Source organism: Anser brachyrhynchus (genome assembly GCF_964034855.1).
Source record: "Anser brachyrhynchus genome assembly, chromosome: 3".
In the NCBI taxonomy this organism is placed as follows: Eukaryota; Metazoa; Chordata; class Aves; order Anseriformes; family Anatidae; genus Anser; species Anser brachyrhynchus.
The window spans coordinates 24,361,653-24,377,407 of record NC_137696.1 but is presented as its reverse complement, the minus strand read 5'-3'; the positions used below and the strand labels follow the sequence as shown (position 1 = coordinate 24,377,407).

Sequence of the window (15,755 nt, the reverse complement as noted above, 5' to 3'; positions counted from 1 at the left end):
AAGGTAAGGCCAAGAAGCATTGCACCAAACCAAAGTTACCATGCTTTCATTTACATACTGCCTTAAAGCTCAAGAGCCCAAACAATTCCCAGCACATCACAATTTAGTGGACAACTCTTGCTCTGTTTCACTCTCCTCTCACCGTTTCCCTCTCTGTGATGTAAGTCAGACTTGTAAAGCCTAATTACCTTGCAGATGTTCTCACAGAAAGCTATCCTAAAACAAGTCAGTTATCATCTGGATGCTCGTAACTGGAACATGGCCCTTTTGTGCATGGGTCTAGTGCAAGGAGAAGATTACAGCAATCTGTAATGCAGCCCCATAACTCAAGAAGCTCTTCCCTTTGCAATGAGATCAAAGGTATCCTGGCTTTGGTATTTAGAAATCTAGATACCGATTAAAATTCTGGAATACTCTGACAACAGCTGCTTTAAACAGAAGTTACCAGATGGTAATATTTGTGTGGGTACCACATAGTCTGGCAAGGAACAAACTAATGATGCACAAAATGCTTTGATGCACAGCCTTCAAGCACTAAACTTAAAGTGATATGAAGCTTCATACAAGGATTTGTCTGCCCTGCTTTTCAGTTGTGTGTGAAATAATTTTTAACAATACAAATGTACAGGTAAGGAGACACAGCGTTATTTGGCATCATGTTTTGGGGATTAAAATGAGTACCATCTCTCAGCATGACTAATATTTGTGAATTTGTCCGTAAATTTTGCAAAAAGCTAAAGGCCACATTTTAGATGTATTGCAGTTAAGATTTCCCGGTGGGTGTTTGGAATATAAAAATCCAGCAGTCATATGGAGATTACAGCACAGGCCTCTTTCAATCATATTTGGGAAATGAAACACGATGACAGCCTAAAAGCCCATATCCAACAAAGTCTGTCAAGTTAAAGACCACAGGAAAACTCAGGAAATGCTACTCATATGGGTATATTATCAACACAAACAAGACTAGAGTTGTACCCTACAAAGGTTTTAGGACAGAAAATTCCAGGGCTATCTGCTGTATGTAGGTGGATAAGAGGCTCTGATTAAATGCCTTTGGTAGGGATGATGTGATTGACAACAGAAGAATGACAGAAAGAGTAAGAGGATTTCTTGTATGGTCTTGCCACGATGTGTGAAGACTCAGAAAGCTGTACACATCACCTATACCCTGTTGTTTTTTTTTTTATTTACTGAAGACATCCACAGAGCATGGTGCATGCAGAAGTAAGAAAAGTAGCAGTATCTATAAAACTGTGTGCTGTTTAAAGGAATGTATGACAGTGGTCTACTTTTCCACTCTTACTCTAGAGTTCATGTACCATATTTGTAACCAACCTGGTCAAGCTAAGTGCAAAGCTAAACCCAGCCTTCAGATGCACATTGATTTCTTTTTTTTTTCTTCTTTTTATTCCAACACTGAGCATGTACAGCACAAAAATAGGAACCTATGTAAAGTATATACATTTACAGCTCAGGGCTCAGGTGGAATCTGCATGAAAATTGCTCTGGGCAGGTAACCTTGCTATTTTCCATTGCAATGCTGAAACTTTTATCAAAGAACACAAAATAGCGTTGAGTGATTAGTTCAGCATTTTTGTGTGCTGGAAAGCTTACTGATATTTTAAAATATTTTTTGCACTAAAAAGTAAGTGTGGCAAGCTTGCTTTGCATTAAATACTCATTATTTCTCATAATTTATATATTTATTTATTATTAAATAAAGCAGAATTCTGCTAACAAGTAACAGATAATCAAAGTTCGACCAAAGTCAGATAAATTATAATAACCATTATAAATTATAATGAACATATACCTCTATAAAGCATGACTATATTACACATTAATATTATTTGTGCTCTTAGGAGAGACTCTCCTAAGTATACATATGCTAAACAACTGACTGTTTAAAATAAACTAGACTAAAATTCACTATAGATGATCTAAGTCAGTTACTGGTCTGTGACTCCAGTGATGGTCCTTTTTTTCCTCTATCTTGCTATTTAGGACTTCTGAGAAAGAAATTAGAGTGATAATTATTGTCCCTAGAAATTTAAGACAGAATAATCGCATCAAATCGTAAAAACTTATTTATGTACTTTTTCATTTGTTCTGTTGGACCATTTGTCCAGGATGACTATTATATTCAATATCCTCAGTATATTAGCATCCCGCAGTAATGTATTTAACTTGGGCATGTTTATTATATTTATTAACCAAAGGACAAAAATAATAGAATGAGATGCAATAGAATACATACATCTTTTGTGTAGTTAGCAGGCAATATATTTAATTGTTTCTCCTACATGTATGTTGATTTAAATGAGAGTCAACAACAGATTCTAAATCCAATACAATTTACTTGGTACAGACCACGTTCTGTGCCAGGGGTCTGAACAACCCTGAACTTAAGTACTGCTGTAACCATACAACTTTGCAGCCACAGTGAGAAGTTCCCACTGGAAAGCACCTGTATGTCTGCACTGGGGAAGGAAGAAGTGTCCTACACAGCCCTGCATCCATCAGCAAGAACTAAGTCACATAAAGTTCTGTCCACCTGTTACACATGGCACTGGTGCATGAAATCTGGCTCATGTACTCCTGTTGTTTTCCCAGCAACTGAAGTATAAAAAGAGCTCTTGTGCAAGTGTGAAAAGCCAGAGTGCAGTTATGTTATCCGAAAGAGCTGGAGGACTAGACAAAGTATGGAAAACTTACAAAATGACCAGTGCTAGAAGGCCAGAGGCTCGGCAGCAGCTGAGACAAGTGCCCAAGGTCACCGTCGCTGGTGACACTCCTGGTGTGAAGCCATCAGGTGAGGACACGGGAGGCTGGCACAGCCAGGACATGGCATAGCCTATTCCCATTCATAGAGGAGAAAAGGTGCAGTTCCCGAAAGATCAGCCCAGACTAAAGGTCCAGCCAGCTCAGTACCTACCTTTGAGAATAGACAAAAGTATGTACATTGAGCAGAGGACAACAGGGTAAGAAATAAATCATCTCTCTTGGCAGACCCTCTCAGATGTATCACAATACAGTTACCTTTTTTTAAATGGATGAGTCGTCACTGTTTTACCCTGACTTACTTCATCAACACTTCTACTTTCCCCAGAGATGGGTTTAAGCCACAAACTTCCCATGCAGCTCTAAATTCCCCTGCATTTTCAGATGAGGATACATGCCACAAGTTTTAAATTTATTTTCCTATAGCTTGGAAATTATTCTTACAAAACAATAGTTCTCTACATTAAGTGAGCACACGTTTTATTCTCTTAAACTGTGCACAATTGTACAATCAAGCTGGTTCTATGCTGTTTATTATTAGTTCTTATTATTAGGCATGATTTCACTTTGATCACATCCACATGAAGTCACTGTGGATCTGTCACAAGTATTCAGAATGACAGAACAACTGGCTTTCTTTTTAAATAGTGAATGAAGAGTGATGAAAGTAGAGAAAATGTGCATCCAACATACTGCTGGAATTTAGATGCAATAAAATACCTAAAATGTTAAAGGATCTTAGGGCCTAAGGAGATCTTTTGTCTCCTGAATTATCATAGGACTTTTTTTTTTGAGCGTCAAACAGGACTGGGGTTGGAGAAAATACAGAAGTCATTTAGAGCATTGCAGTCTTCAAACAAAACGTAGATGAAAATTGTAGAAACTCTGGAGGTCATCCTACTGTCATTGAAACAAATTGCAAAATTATTGCAAGACAGAGGGAGAAGAAGCCAGCTATCTGATAAGTTATTAAATACCAAGCACTATTTAAAAGTACACAATTTCTTTGATACTCAGTCTTCAAAGCAATTTGTCATACACTATCTAGTTAATTTTCATAACATAAGTACTGCTTCTACATTTTGAAAATAGAGTAACTAGGGACAATTTAGCAATCCTCTAGCAAAAGTGGGGTAACTAAGCCACAGGAGGTACCTCATTCTTTCTGGCTATGAATAAATGTCAGTATCAGTTTTTAAAAACAGAATTTCTTGGCTCCTCTTCTTGAGGAACATATCCAAAACTCTATCTCACTTTCTATGCGGCATGAAAACAGAACTAAAACAACACCAGCACCTTCTACCTTGTACTATGCATTTCCCTTCATTTTAAAAATATTTCATATAATTCTATTCAAGCTAAATGGAAAGGACATACAGTCTGGATCAGAAAGTGACAAACATAGTACTCCCCAAGGTCATACCCTCATTATTTTTATTATGCCTGCACTAGACTGCCTGCTAAAATATTACCTTATAGGTTAACTTCAGAAGATCCTGCTTTTGCAGGTCTATTTGTATTAGCATGCAACAAAGCCGTATAAGGCTTGCTAACCTTTTGGTCGTCTCTGTACACCTTGTGGGCAGACAGCAAGTACAACCAACTCAACTCAATCCCTTACCTCAAAACTGCTGAGATCCAATAATTTCATATCTTTGTAACAGGGAATTCATCTTTAACCCACAGCACTGCAACATTAATTGAATCTACAGTGGGCTTAATGTCTTAGCAAATATCCCAGATTAAAATTTCAATTACTTGTTCTATCTTAATAGCAAAGAAATGATAATAAAATAGCTATAGGATTAAGTAGTTATTGCCTAATGCTTCCAGTCTTACTATGATTTGTACAAATTCGTTACAGGTAATTCCAGATCCTAATTCTCACAGAAGAAAAATGTAACTCATTTTTGTTAAAAGATAATGCATTATGACAGGAAGCATTCCTAGTGATGCACAGGTCCTAACAAAAATAGCAGCTGGATTGAACAGAGGCAGTGTGCTCCTTAAAGACATTTAGCAAATGGGATTTTCTTGTCAGTGTGCACCTGCCATTTTTAAGTGATCCCTCTGCAAGAACCTCTGCAAGAATGGGCAGATGGCGCTAGGTATTTCCTAGGGTTATGAACACCAATATCTACAGGTAAACATAACCATGCTAGGCATGTTGCTTTTAACAGACTAATATAAAAATATGATCCTCGTTTATTTTACAGAGATGTGCATAGGGGTTTTCATTTTCCTAATCTGTGTTAATCCAGCATAAATTTGACCTCAGCATGAAGCTACCATGACCAGAAAACAATGATCTCTTTTAATTACTTGTTTCCCCTTCTGTTTAGACCAGCAAAGTGCATTAAAATGTCTTTTAAGTTGGGGTATTCCATGTCTTGTTAAATGCCTGTGACTCTAGCATTTATACCCACTTCACAGTCCCTTTATAGCTTCCTGTGTAGGTAAAGTGGGTTTCGCACAAATGAGAGCCCAACTCCAAATATAGACAGCCGTGTTTAGCGCTGTGTTTGTTACCACATTAATTTCCTGCATTCCTGTTCCAACATGAATGTCATTTCCCAGTGCAGAAGAGCTTCAGCTGTAGACAGTTCACAGAGATTAGCCTCAGGCCACTAATATTCTGGAATAAAAATGTTATTCTTTCCTTTGAGACCAATGCCATCTCTGGAATGAAGGCTGATGTGTCAGCATACAGACAAGGATGCTAAGTATACTTTTTGGAGCAGGCATTCCCAACATTTTCTTAGCAATCGGAAAGATTATTCTTTCTGTGGCATCTGTACTGGAATTACATATTTTCAGAAGAAAAGGAATGACTTTGAGGAATGATTGGTTCCTCTCCTTTATTTCCCACTACCACCAAATGTTTCCAGCCCCTTCCCCTTACTCTTGGCAGGCTGATCACTTTCATTACCTCCCTATTTAAAATTGTGAAGGAGGAAAGAATGTTTTATTGGTGCCAGGGAGGAGTGGTTGCAAGGGACAAGGGAAGGGAATGAGAAGGAAAAAAAAAAAAAAAAGGTGAGTGGTGGTTAGGTTTGTTTTAGATTCCCTATCTGTGCAATAAAGATCCACACCACATCATCATCCCATAGCACATATTGTCTCATGTAGAGTTAAATCATTTTTTAATTTGGAAACTTAACAATCAGCAAGAATGCTAGCTGGCAGTACACAGCAGCTCCTTCATCCAAGGAAGGATTCATATCTCCAAGAAGGACATATTCCTTCTGCTGTCAGTGAGCCATTTCCTACTTTGTGCCAACAAGTCTGCTGAAGGCCTGTCAGTCAAGACAAAACACAGAGATCCAAAAATATGGTGTACATTTGGCCATAACTATCCCCACAGTCAGCTACAGAATTATAGGAGATAGTGGTAGTGATTGTGGAAGTTATGGGAGAAAAGGTGATCTCCAGTTCACCAGAGTGCACGAACGTGGAGGAGATATGCCGCTTATACTAACCTGAATGCACCTTACCTCCACACCCACATTCACACACGTCCATAAAAAAACAGTGCTGAAACTCCCAACGCAACAGGCTGCATTGCACTGCAGCCCACTATGCTACTAGACCCATCCTTCCACAATCATCTGGGATGTGCTTTGCATGCAGCCTGCCCATCCTCACTGTACAGCACCACATGCAGGGCTGTCCCTCTCCCACACTGTCCTTGTTTCAGTTTTGGCATTTCCTAAGCGTTCCTGCTTTTCTCAGTCCCTCTGTGGAGGTGAGGTCACCACTGTATCATTGCAATTGTCCAAGGGCAGCCATTCTTACCTTCACATCTTGCACTGGGGTCTTCACCAACAGCAGCTGACATAGCTCATGTGACCCATGATCATAAGCCATGTATATCATGCATGGCATTGGCTTGGTTGGGAAGAAGCTTTACTTGGAAACAGAAGAGTGAAGAGAAAAAGACGCATGTACCATTCATCTCTCAGATATGTCTGGAGGTACATGTTGCTGCAACAGATTTACAAGTAAACCAATATTTTTTTTCAATTTGTTTTCAGTGCTCAGGGTTATTTTTGGCCAGGAATGTTATTCTTTGAGTGTCTGAGCTCCTCTGGAGGCTTCTTCTTCCTGTGAACCATGACTGGTTCACTGAGCAGCCTCCAAGTCCTGTGTGGTAAGCTATCAATTCCAAGAAGAATGAGTCAAGTGTTTGCCCACATGAAATTCATTCCCTGTTATTTTAGGAAGAGGCAGAGAGGCTCATAACTCATTCTCATCATTGCTGGGAAGCAATCACCAGGTCTCTTGCACAACGCAGAGAAGAGGGCTTCATAGTGATTTAAGCAACATAATGTTACAGCAAGGTAACACATGACATAGCAATGCCATGGAATGTGCCATTGTCATAAGAATTAAATACTTCAGTGGATATTCCTGAACTTCACTTCAACAGGGATCACTCATCTGCATCCAGGTTGAGATTTTTTTGAAAATTTCATAAAACAGACTCTGCTAATTATTTTTAAACAAGTTAATGAAATAACTAAATTACTAAAAAATCATAGCAATAATCTGAATTGCCCTCAATACTGTGAATTAAATCCCACAGTTATCCATCAGCATAGTCACTTTTCCTTTAAGCGTGAAGGGCTTGGAACCTTGTAGTCCTGGGTTTCCTTTTGGAAAGGGTAAAGCTCAACCTGCAAAACTGTATTAGATCTTGCCTTTCTCTAAAAGAGACTAAATCTGTGTTAATCCTTCCTTTAGCTGTGCAGACGGATATTCTGCAATTAACGTAGAAAAGCGATACTCGTAAGAGTCCCAGGTGAAGGTGTTAAGCCCCCCACTCCAAGCCTAACCTCATCACAGGGCCTAGAAATAATCTCCTCTACTTGAGTGCCACTGCAGAGACTAAATTACTGCAGTACTCCATATGGCTGGTGGATGGGTTCATCCAAGCTGAGGTACTTTACAACCGTAATGCCTAATTAGCTTCATGACTCCAGGACCTACCAGAATCCACCAGCCCTGTTTACAAAGTCTGAGAATGATGGTGTGCCCTGAAACTGGGCATTGAGCACAGACTTCTTGCACCAACTCCCAAATCTTGCCTTTTCTTATGGGGTTGCATTTAGCCATGTAGTTTCCTATGAAGGTTCGAGGGACAGTGTGCAGACGCACACTGAAATAGTAAACAACACAGAGTACAATGCCATAGAAAAAGAGAGTGGCAAATGGTAACTGTAGCTGCAACTGAGGCTAAATTTATTTCTAAAGCTTCTCTGTCAACAAGCTATTTAAGGCTTGTTGCTATATTTTTATCCTTCCTGCTGGTTTGAGTTTCTGGATCATTACTGCAAATTAATGATAAAGATATTAGTAAGATAGACTTCCTTCCAGTGGTTGGAAACATGTATTTTAGAAACATGTCCCTCTACTATTTTATTGCAGCCAGAAATTAAAGGTTTCCAAGAATCAAATCAGGCTATTTATATATTAGATGAGAAACACAAAGGATAGACATTACTTTTAAAATTTCAGCAAGAAGAAGAGTAATTTATAATTGCACCATTAAGATGTACTCTGGAGATAAATGAGCAGATGTAAGTACATTTTTAAGTACCAGTCAGATTATTTTGGTTATGAGTGAGAATACAGATTTTGTATGGTATGTAGTTTGTACCAAATAAAAAAGACTATAAAAAATAATCTGCAGTCTTTACGGTGTGTTTGAATTTGCAAGGTGCATAATCTCCACTAATGTTCACAGGGTAGTCTAAACATTGGCAGTTGGTTTGTTCTCTTGAGTAGTAGAACTTGTGCTGTAGAGATCCCCTTAAGAGAATGGACTCCCTCCTCAGTGATAAATTTGTTTGTGGCAACCACAGACAATAATATTTTTAATTTCCTGTACTGCAAGTAGCCTTCACCTAATAGATTGAATGTCATATTGATTCAAATTGGATCCTTTGCTACTGCGATCACTTCACAATGTAAGAGGTCTGTTAGTTAAACTCATGTGACTGCAGCTTCCTGGAAAGAAAATTTACTGTAGTAAAGCCACAGAAAACTGCAGAGAAAAATCCAAGCACAGTACACCCAGCTTATAATGTCCACTAAAAAACACACAGGTGGGAAGAAAGCAGAGGACTAAAGGATAACACAAATTTCTGGGAAAATCCCACAAGTTCATTAAGATTGACAAAGGTTAGAAGTCTCCAATTATTTATGTTATAAATATTTATGCTTCTAAAGCCTCTGAAGAGTTTTTGCAGCACATTTACATTTGCAGTCTTAGTCTAGATGTTTGTTTTACTCCAGCATTGCCAGCCATGTTTGGACTAGCCCTGTACACAAAGACTGTGACTAAAGAGTGTAGTCAGGCAGCTATAGAAGCTCTTCAGACCTCTTTCCCTGCAGTGATTCAGCAAGAGGGAGACTTCTATAGATCGGTTTAGGTTTTAAGATGAAATAGCATCTCACTTTTGCCTCCCTTACCAGTCCTTTGGGGTGTACCACATGGAAGTAGGGAAAAATTCCCTGGTGTTAATCTGTTTGTGCTTTTAAGATAGAGGAGGTGGAGAGAAGTGAAGGAGGGAGGGAGAAAGGGAAAGAGGAAGGGCAAGCTGGTTAATGTTTTTCTTTTGGCTTGTTTTTATGAGTCACTCCACTAAGTATTTGCATTAGCAGGTCTCCTGCTGCTGCTAGATCATTCAATTGTTTGTTTAGTTGCTGTGTCTCTTGAAAAGTCCAACAACACTGAATTTTTATAAAACTTTGTATTTTACTAAATATTTAAATCTTTAAGAACCAAACAATTTCCCATCACTGTGGTCCTAAAGCAACAGAATTCACCCCAAACTCAGTGCTATTACTCATTTGAGTAAAAGTTACAGAACAAAACTGATATTTATTGTTACCTTTTCGTGTTTTCTCCTGATTGAGTTTTATCAGAAAAAGTGAAAATAAGAACATAACTGAAATGTCACAATAATCAAGTTCAAAGTTCAAATCTTTTTATTCCAACTTGTGAATTGAAATAAAAAATTCTTAATCTCAAGCGACATTTGCAAAACCAAACTCTGAGTACAACTTTAACCAAATTCCTTCGAAAGAAGGAAATTCCTTCTCTCTTCAGGTAAGAGACTAATATTGCTTAGAAACATATCAAATTAGATTCTGCATAGGCACTGAGATTGTCATTTCCTTACTCCTGCAGAATAGGGTCATCAGAAAATCTTGCTACTGAGTTGAACAAGATTAGGACTGTAAGCAAAATTTTACCACAGCCAGAGTGAAAAACAGCAGCTAAGTCTGAGGAAAGCAAAGGTAGCTTTCCTACAAAGAAAAAAAGCAAAGCCAGCTTTTTCTGTCTTTATGAGGATAACCAGCATTTTTTTGTTTGATGTCTTTTATCTCTTGGTTATTCTTCAACCTTCTCAATTTCTTTGTTTTAACAATTTGCTTCCAATAAACTTTTTTTTTCCCCCTTTTCAAGAGTGCCAGCATAAGATATGTTAATTAAATACAAACTAGGAACCTGTCCATTAGATTAAAAGGCAATAAAAGCTTCAGAACTTACCTGTTCACAGAGAAGGATGGTTCAGACAAGGGATTTGTGCTATGTGAGAGACTGAATCCCAAGAGGAGCATTTGTAAAGGAAGCTCTTCAAAATAGCTCCATATCTTCTTCACGAGGTGTTCATTTCGTTTTTCCTTTTCTTCAATCAAAACAACAACTGATAGGAGAAAAGTGGCTGTTTAAAAAGACATAAAAGCCTTGTCCCGGTTTTAAAAGTATCTGCACATTAAGAGCAACTTTTCTTGATTGCAGACTTAGGATCTATGCAACTTTCTCTTAAGCACAGTTCAACCCCAAATAGCAAGTGTGTATAAATGGTATCTTCTTACTTATCACATCTGTTCCCTGTGTGAATTCAGAGATGCAAGTGCTGACTTCAGTAACAAAAATACTTTTTTTTAATTTTCTTGTTATTCTTGCTACACCAACATAACTGAGGGAATATGAGCTATAGCTCTTGCCTATCACCAACAGAACCATGGGATAATTAAAGGACTAGTCAGTTATTTGCATGCAAATTAACTGCCTAGGTGAAATTTAAAACATAGCTTACCCTTCACAGCATTTGTCGCCTCTAGTTATCTGCTAGAAGACATGAAGCTAGCAGATAAAATGTTTAGTTGCCTGATTTAATCTGAAGACTGTTAGGGAGATGAAGTTTCTCCTCCACTTGCCACCTGGGCATATTTTATTTTGAAGATGCTGGAAATATGGAATGCAATTGTCTAAAGCTGGAAGTTTAAGCTCCTTCCTGTACAGCTGTTGCTTTATTATGTATACCTTCTTGCCCTGTCTGCCACTTTGGCTCAAGAAAGCCTTAGAGAACGGATGTCACCACAATGACTCTGGAACAGCAGCGACACTCTCTACTTAAAACTTATAGCAAGACACTGCTGTAACTTGTCTTCTGCAGCTTATACTATTTTCCAGAGCATGCTATTGATGTTTAAAACCCTGTAACTATACATAAGAAACACCAACAATCAGTATGCTATACACAGGGTCATTCCACATCTCTTGCTTTATAGCAGGTTTAACTCACTAGTTGGAACAAAGATGTTCATCTGAAGTGGCTAGAGCACAATGAGTAAGCATATACAATAACAAGCAGTTAATTAAATATTCCTTTAGGTGATATGGTAAGAAACATTCTGGGCTCTGAAAGCACCACATTTAATCCCTGCTAATAATCTTCTGAAGGGTTTGATTCAAAATTACATGAGCCTGTGCAGTTGCTCTGCCTATGGTATTCGAACCTTTTCTGCATGATATTGTGGCCTGTAATTCTTCTACTGCAGGTTCTTCAGTTTCAGTTTAGCTGTGGCACAACTTCTCAACAGTTTCTTTTGGAGATAACACAATTTGAAATGGAGGAGACACAGATATCTGGATAAGTACATTTTTAAAGAACTGCAGAATATATCCAAGTAGTGTTCACATGATCTAATTTATCCTTTGGTCACCTAATGCACATAATGGACCCCAGTGAGGAATGTGTGTGCCCTGGGCTATCTGTCGGTTCATTACGCACATGCAGCTCTTGTTAAGTTCAATGTAAATGTAACGTACCAAGGAAAGGGAGGACATACCCTTCAGGGTGAATGCACTTTCTCCAAAAAAAAAAAAAAATGAAGTCCTGCAATAATGCTTTTTTCTAAGATGTTTAAGACTGGATATTGAAAACTAAGCACTTTGATGACTGACATGTATGCTTCAATTATTCATATCCCAAGTAGTAGCGTATCATTCTGATGACACAGAAATTTGCTTTCCTACAGTCTCCTTGCCCATCCAACCACATCCTTAGCATCAAATGTGTGGAGTGCATTACAGCTTCTGAAATCGTATTTTTTTATAACACCTTCACAGAGAAACACTGCCAGGACGCACATTTCCAAGCGGGCTGCTCAGCCTGTAAACATTGCTGATCTGGTTGTTTCAGCTCTTCCACCCAAGACCATCCGCGGAGGCTTGCCTGCAAGAGCATGATGTTTGTCAGCAGCCCTGGCCCCGCAGCTCTAAATATTTAATGTGATGAGCTGACATGTTTTGTCGCTCGCTCTTTACCCAACATTCAGTCTCCTCGCATGCACCCTGCCAACCTTTCCTGCTCCAGAAACCCGTACTCAGCACTAAAAATAAGACGGGTGAGCTATAAATAGGAGACGCTGAAAGCTCTGTCAAAACACCCTACGGGCATTGTGAGAGGGACCGCGTCTTCAGGAGGTGCCCTGGGAGGTAAAGGCAAGTGGCCAGGGCCACAGGGCTCCTCCCTGGGTGGCCGCGTTGCCAGGTGGAGCCCTGCTGGCTGCCGGCAGCTGCTGCACAGGTCTCAGGCCCCAGCAGGCTCCCCGTGCCTGTGAGGTACCTCAGCACGGACAGCGGGGGCCTGGTCAGCGGCCAGGGGCCTGGGAGTAACTCTGTGCCCTGCTGTGGGCATCCTTCCTCCGTGGCAACATCACCACAGGGGCAGAGGGGGCTACGAGGTGTCTCAGGGCTGCCCCCGTGCTCTGGTGACCAAAGGAAGGCAGGAGTTGGGGGGAGGAAGAATTCATGAGGTAAGTTTAATTAGAGGTGAAGGAGGAGCTTGGAGGGGTGATAAGAGGTGATTTGGAGAGCACGATATGGGATTGGATTGTGGTAAAATAAAATCGGAGACTGGAGCAACCAGAGCTAGTTATATATATATAGGTATACCTATATACCTATATATAGGTGTATATATATATATATATATCACATCCCAAGTTGGAAGGGACCTACGAGGATCTTCAAGTCCAACTCCTGGATCCACAGAGGACCACCCAAAAATCAGACCCTATGTCTGAGAGTGATGTCTAAATGCTTCCTGAACTCCAGCAGGCTCGGTACCATGACCACTTCCCTGAGGAGCCTGTCCCAGTGCCCGACCACCTTCTGGGTGCAGAACCTTTCCCTAACACCCAGCCTGACCCTCCCCTGTCCCAGCCCCATGCCATGCCCTCAGGTCCTGTCGCTGTCCCCAGAGAGCAGAGCTCAGCGCCTGCCCCTCCGCTCCCCTCTGAGGGAGCTGCAGGCCGCCATGAGGCCTCCCCTCGGCCTGCTCTGCTCTGGACTCCGAACCAAAGGACCTCAGCTGCTCCTCATACATCTTGCCCCCTACACCCTCCACCATTTTCTTAGATCTCCTTTGGACGCTCTGATAATTTTATGTCTTTCTTATACTGTGGCACCCAAAACTGCACAGAGTGGTTGAGGTGAGGCCGCACCAGCACAGAGCATAGCAGGACAATCCCTTCTCTCGACTGACTAGCAGTACACACACACACGAGGGAAGAGTGCAAAAAGGACAGTGCCAGGCTTTTCTCAGTGGTGCCCAGCACCAGGACAAGAGGCCACAGGCACAAAGCGGAGCACAGGAGGTGCCCTCAGCACCAGGCAGCCCTTCTGTGTGCTGTGCGGTGATGGAAGCACTGGCACAGGCTGCCCAGAGGCTGTGGAGTCTCCTCCTCGGAGATGTTCAGCATCCAACTGGACATGGCCCTGAGCAGCCTGTTCTGGGTGTCCCTGTGTCAGCCTACAGAGGTCCCTGCCAGCCTCACCCCGTCTGAGATGCTGTGAAATCCTGTAGGGCCCTGCTCAGAAGTAATGGAGCTGAGGATGAGGATCCTCCCTTGCAAAGACTTCCAGGATTGTACCCAAATTTAATAAGAGCTTTATAGTTCACTGCTGCAGCTGCTTATGGCTTTATGGTGGAGAAGGTCTCTTAGGGCAAACTTTGATTGCAACGAGCAGGTCTCCAGTTGAGAGCTGCCTGTGCCTTAAGAGAGCAAGCAGCAGGGAATTACATTTAATACCTCCTCCTTTCAGTTCTGACGTTATTTCAGCAAGTAACAGCAGGGCTCCCCTACTATGCTGTATGATCTTGCTCTGATAACTAATTTCCCCTTGTAACAGGAATGCTTTTGCTTGCACAATGAAAAAAAAAAAAATCGTGCCTGTAGAGCCTGGTAGTTTAACAGTGCTGTAGTTTTAAACAGTGTTGTTTTGTCCTACAGCATGCTCCTCTTGCATTTTAATTTAACCTGTGGCTTGTGTCATTAGAAAAAAAAGAAGAACAAGCAAATAAACAAAAATTAGGAAACTTTCCTACTTTACTATAGCCCATTTTATTTCTGAGAAAAAGAACTGGGTATCTATGATGAAGGCAGACAGAGCTTTTCTGCAGTAGCACAGCCAATTGTCCACAGAAAATGCTCCTACATCTGATTATTCTCAGTCTCTCTTCAGAGACTTTCATTGTAATTAGGTACATTTTTTTGTAGAACTGCTAGTACATAATGGCTATTTTCAGAAAATGGAAATTTTGATTGCAATAGTCCAGTTTTGGTACATATTTTGAAGGGTTCATTTTATAATGTCTTTAGTTGCCAACAAAGTCTTTTTTTCTTTTTTCTTTTTTTTTTTTTTTCCACCAAGCCCTGATGGAATTTGAAGAATCTAGCTGAGTACATAGCTTTTGAATACAAGACAGAGGTGTGGCCTGCCTGTTGCTCCCACAAACAAACACACATGTACCTGCCCCTGTGTTTCTTCATACCTTCTGTCTGGAAGCACCCACGAGCTTCTAGAAGATCAAACTGTGACCTTGCTAAAGTCAAAGTCAAAATCATTATGGACTTCATCAGGAGGCAATGCAGGCAAGTTTACAGCGTGTGGTGATTGAAAAATCAAAAGTAAAATGTAGTTCCCTGTTACAATCATTATAAATTTGTTGATTATATCACTTGTCCAATTTTTTTTTTCAAGGATTTTTGTAAGGGATAAAAATGGAAAAGGCATTCTGGTGATTTCTTGACTATTATTAAAAAAAAAAATCAAGAAATTGCAACAAATAAAAAGATTTCCATCTAAATAAATGAAATGGCTATGTATTTGGGTTATGGGAATATGCTCATTTATGTAAAAAGCACTATTGTGGAGACCTGAGACCTGTTCTAAAAAGCACAATGGTATATAAAGATGCAGATAGGTAAATACAAGCAGAAAGATCTGGACAGTGCCGGCACCTTGATCCATGAAGATAATGAGAATTCTTAACTCTCTTGTAGTTATTTACAACTTGTTGGCCCCATTCTGCACATGAAATGAATTCTTACTGAAAGCTTTTATGCCTGTCAGTCAAGATAGAAGCATTATAATATTGTTTTTGCCTTGCAATAACTGTTATTCAACCTTAAAACACTCAAATATGTCATGCTAACTTTACTGCTTAGAATTCTCCCATGAGCTTATTGGTCTCCATTTTGGCAGAGTTTATCATTGATATCTGATGGCATATTTTGCCCTGTCCTTAAATAACACATTGACTTTCGGTAGATGTAGGTATCAGTGGCTGTCTTTATTCAATTTAAAATTTGGACGTTGTTGATTT

General features: G+C 40.0%; 2 protein-coding genes across 11 annotated transcripts in view; one reads left to right on the top strand and one right to left on the bottom strand.

The window, feature by feature from the left end:
- The window catches only part of KCNK2 (potassium two pore domain channel subfamily K member 2), a 160,357-nt gene that overhangs the window by 122,789 nt on the left and 21,813 nt on the right, over nucleotides 1-15,755 (bottom strand). For both annotated transcript variants that reach the window (XM_080587225.1, XM_080587228.1), the window contains exon 3: nucleotides 10,343-10,499. The gene's annotated coding sequence lies outside the window, so the exon portion shown is untranslated. The remainder of the gene's footprint in view (nucleotides 1-10,342; nucleotides 10,500-15,755) is intronic.
- The window catches only part of LOC308193049 (spermatogenesis-associated protein 7 homolog), a 54,591-nt gene continuing 51,353 nt past the window's right edge, over nucleotides 12,518-15,755 (top strand). For 6 of the 9 annotated variants that reach the window (XR_013949331.1, XM_080587231.1, XM_080587235.1 and 3 more), the window contains exons 1-2: nucleotides 12,518-12,900; nucleotides 14,801-15,021. Coding sequence is in view for 6 of the 9 variants with exons in the window: in XM_080587231.1 (XP_080443357.1) it covers nucleotides 14,894-15,021 (128 nt within the window). In the remaining 3 variants the exon portion in view is untranslated. The remainder of the gene's footprint in view (nucleotides 12,901-14,800; nucleotides 15,022-15,755) is intronic. The other 3 variants (XM_080587238.1, XM_080587236.1, XM_080587239.1) reach the window with 1 other exon arrangement.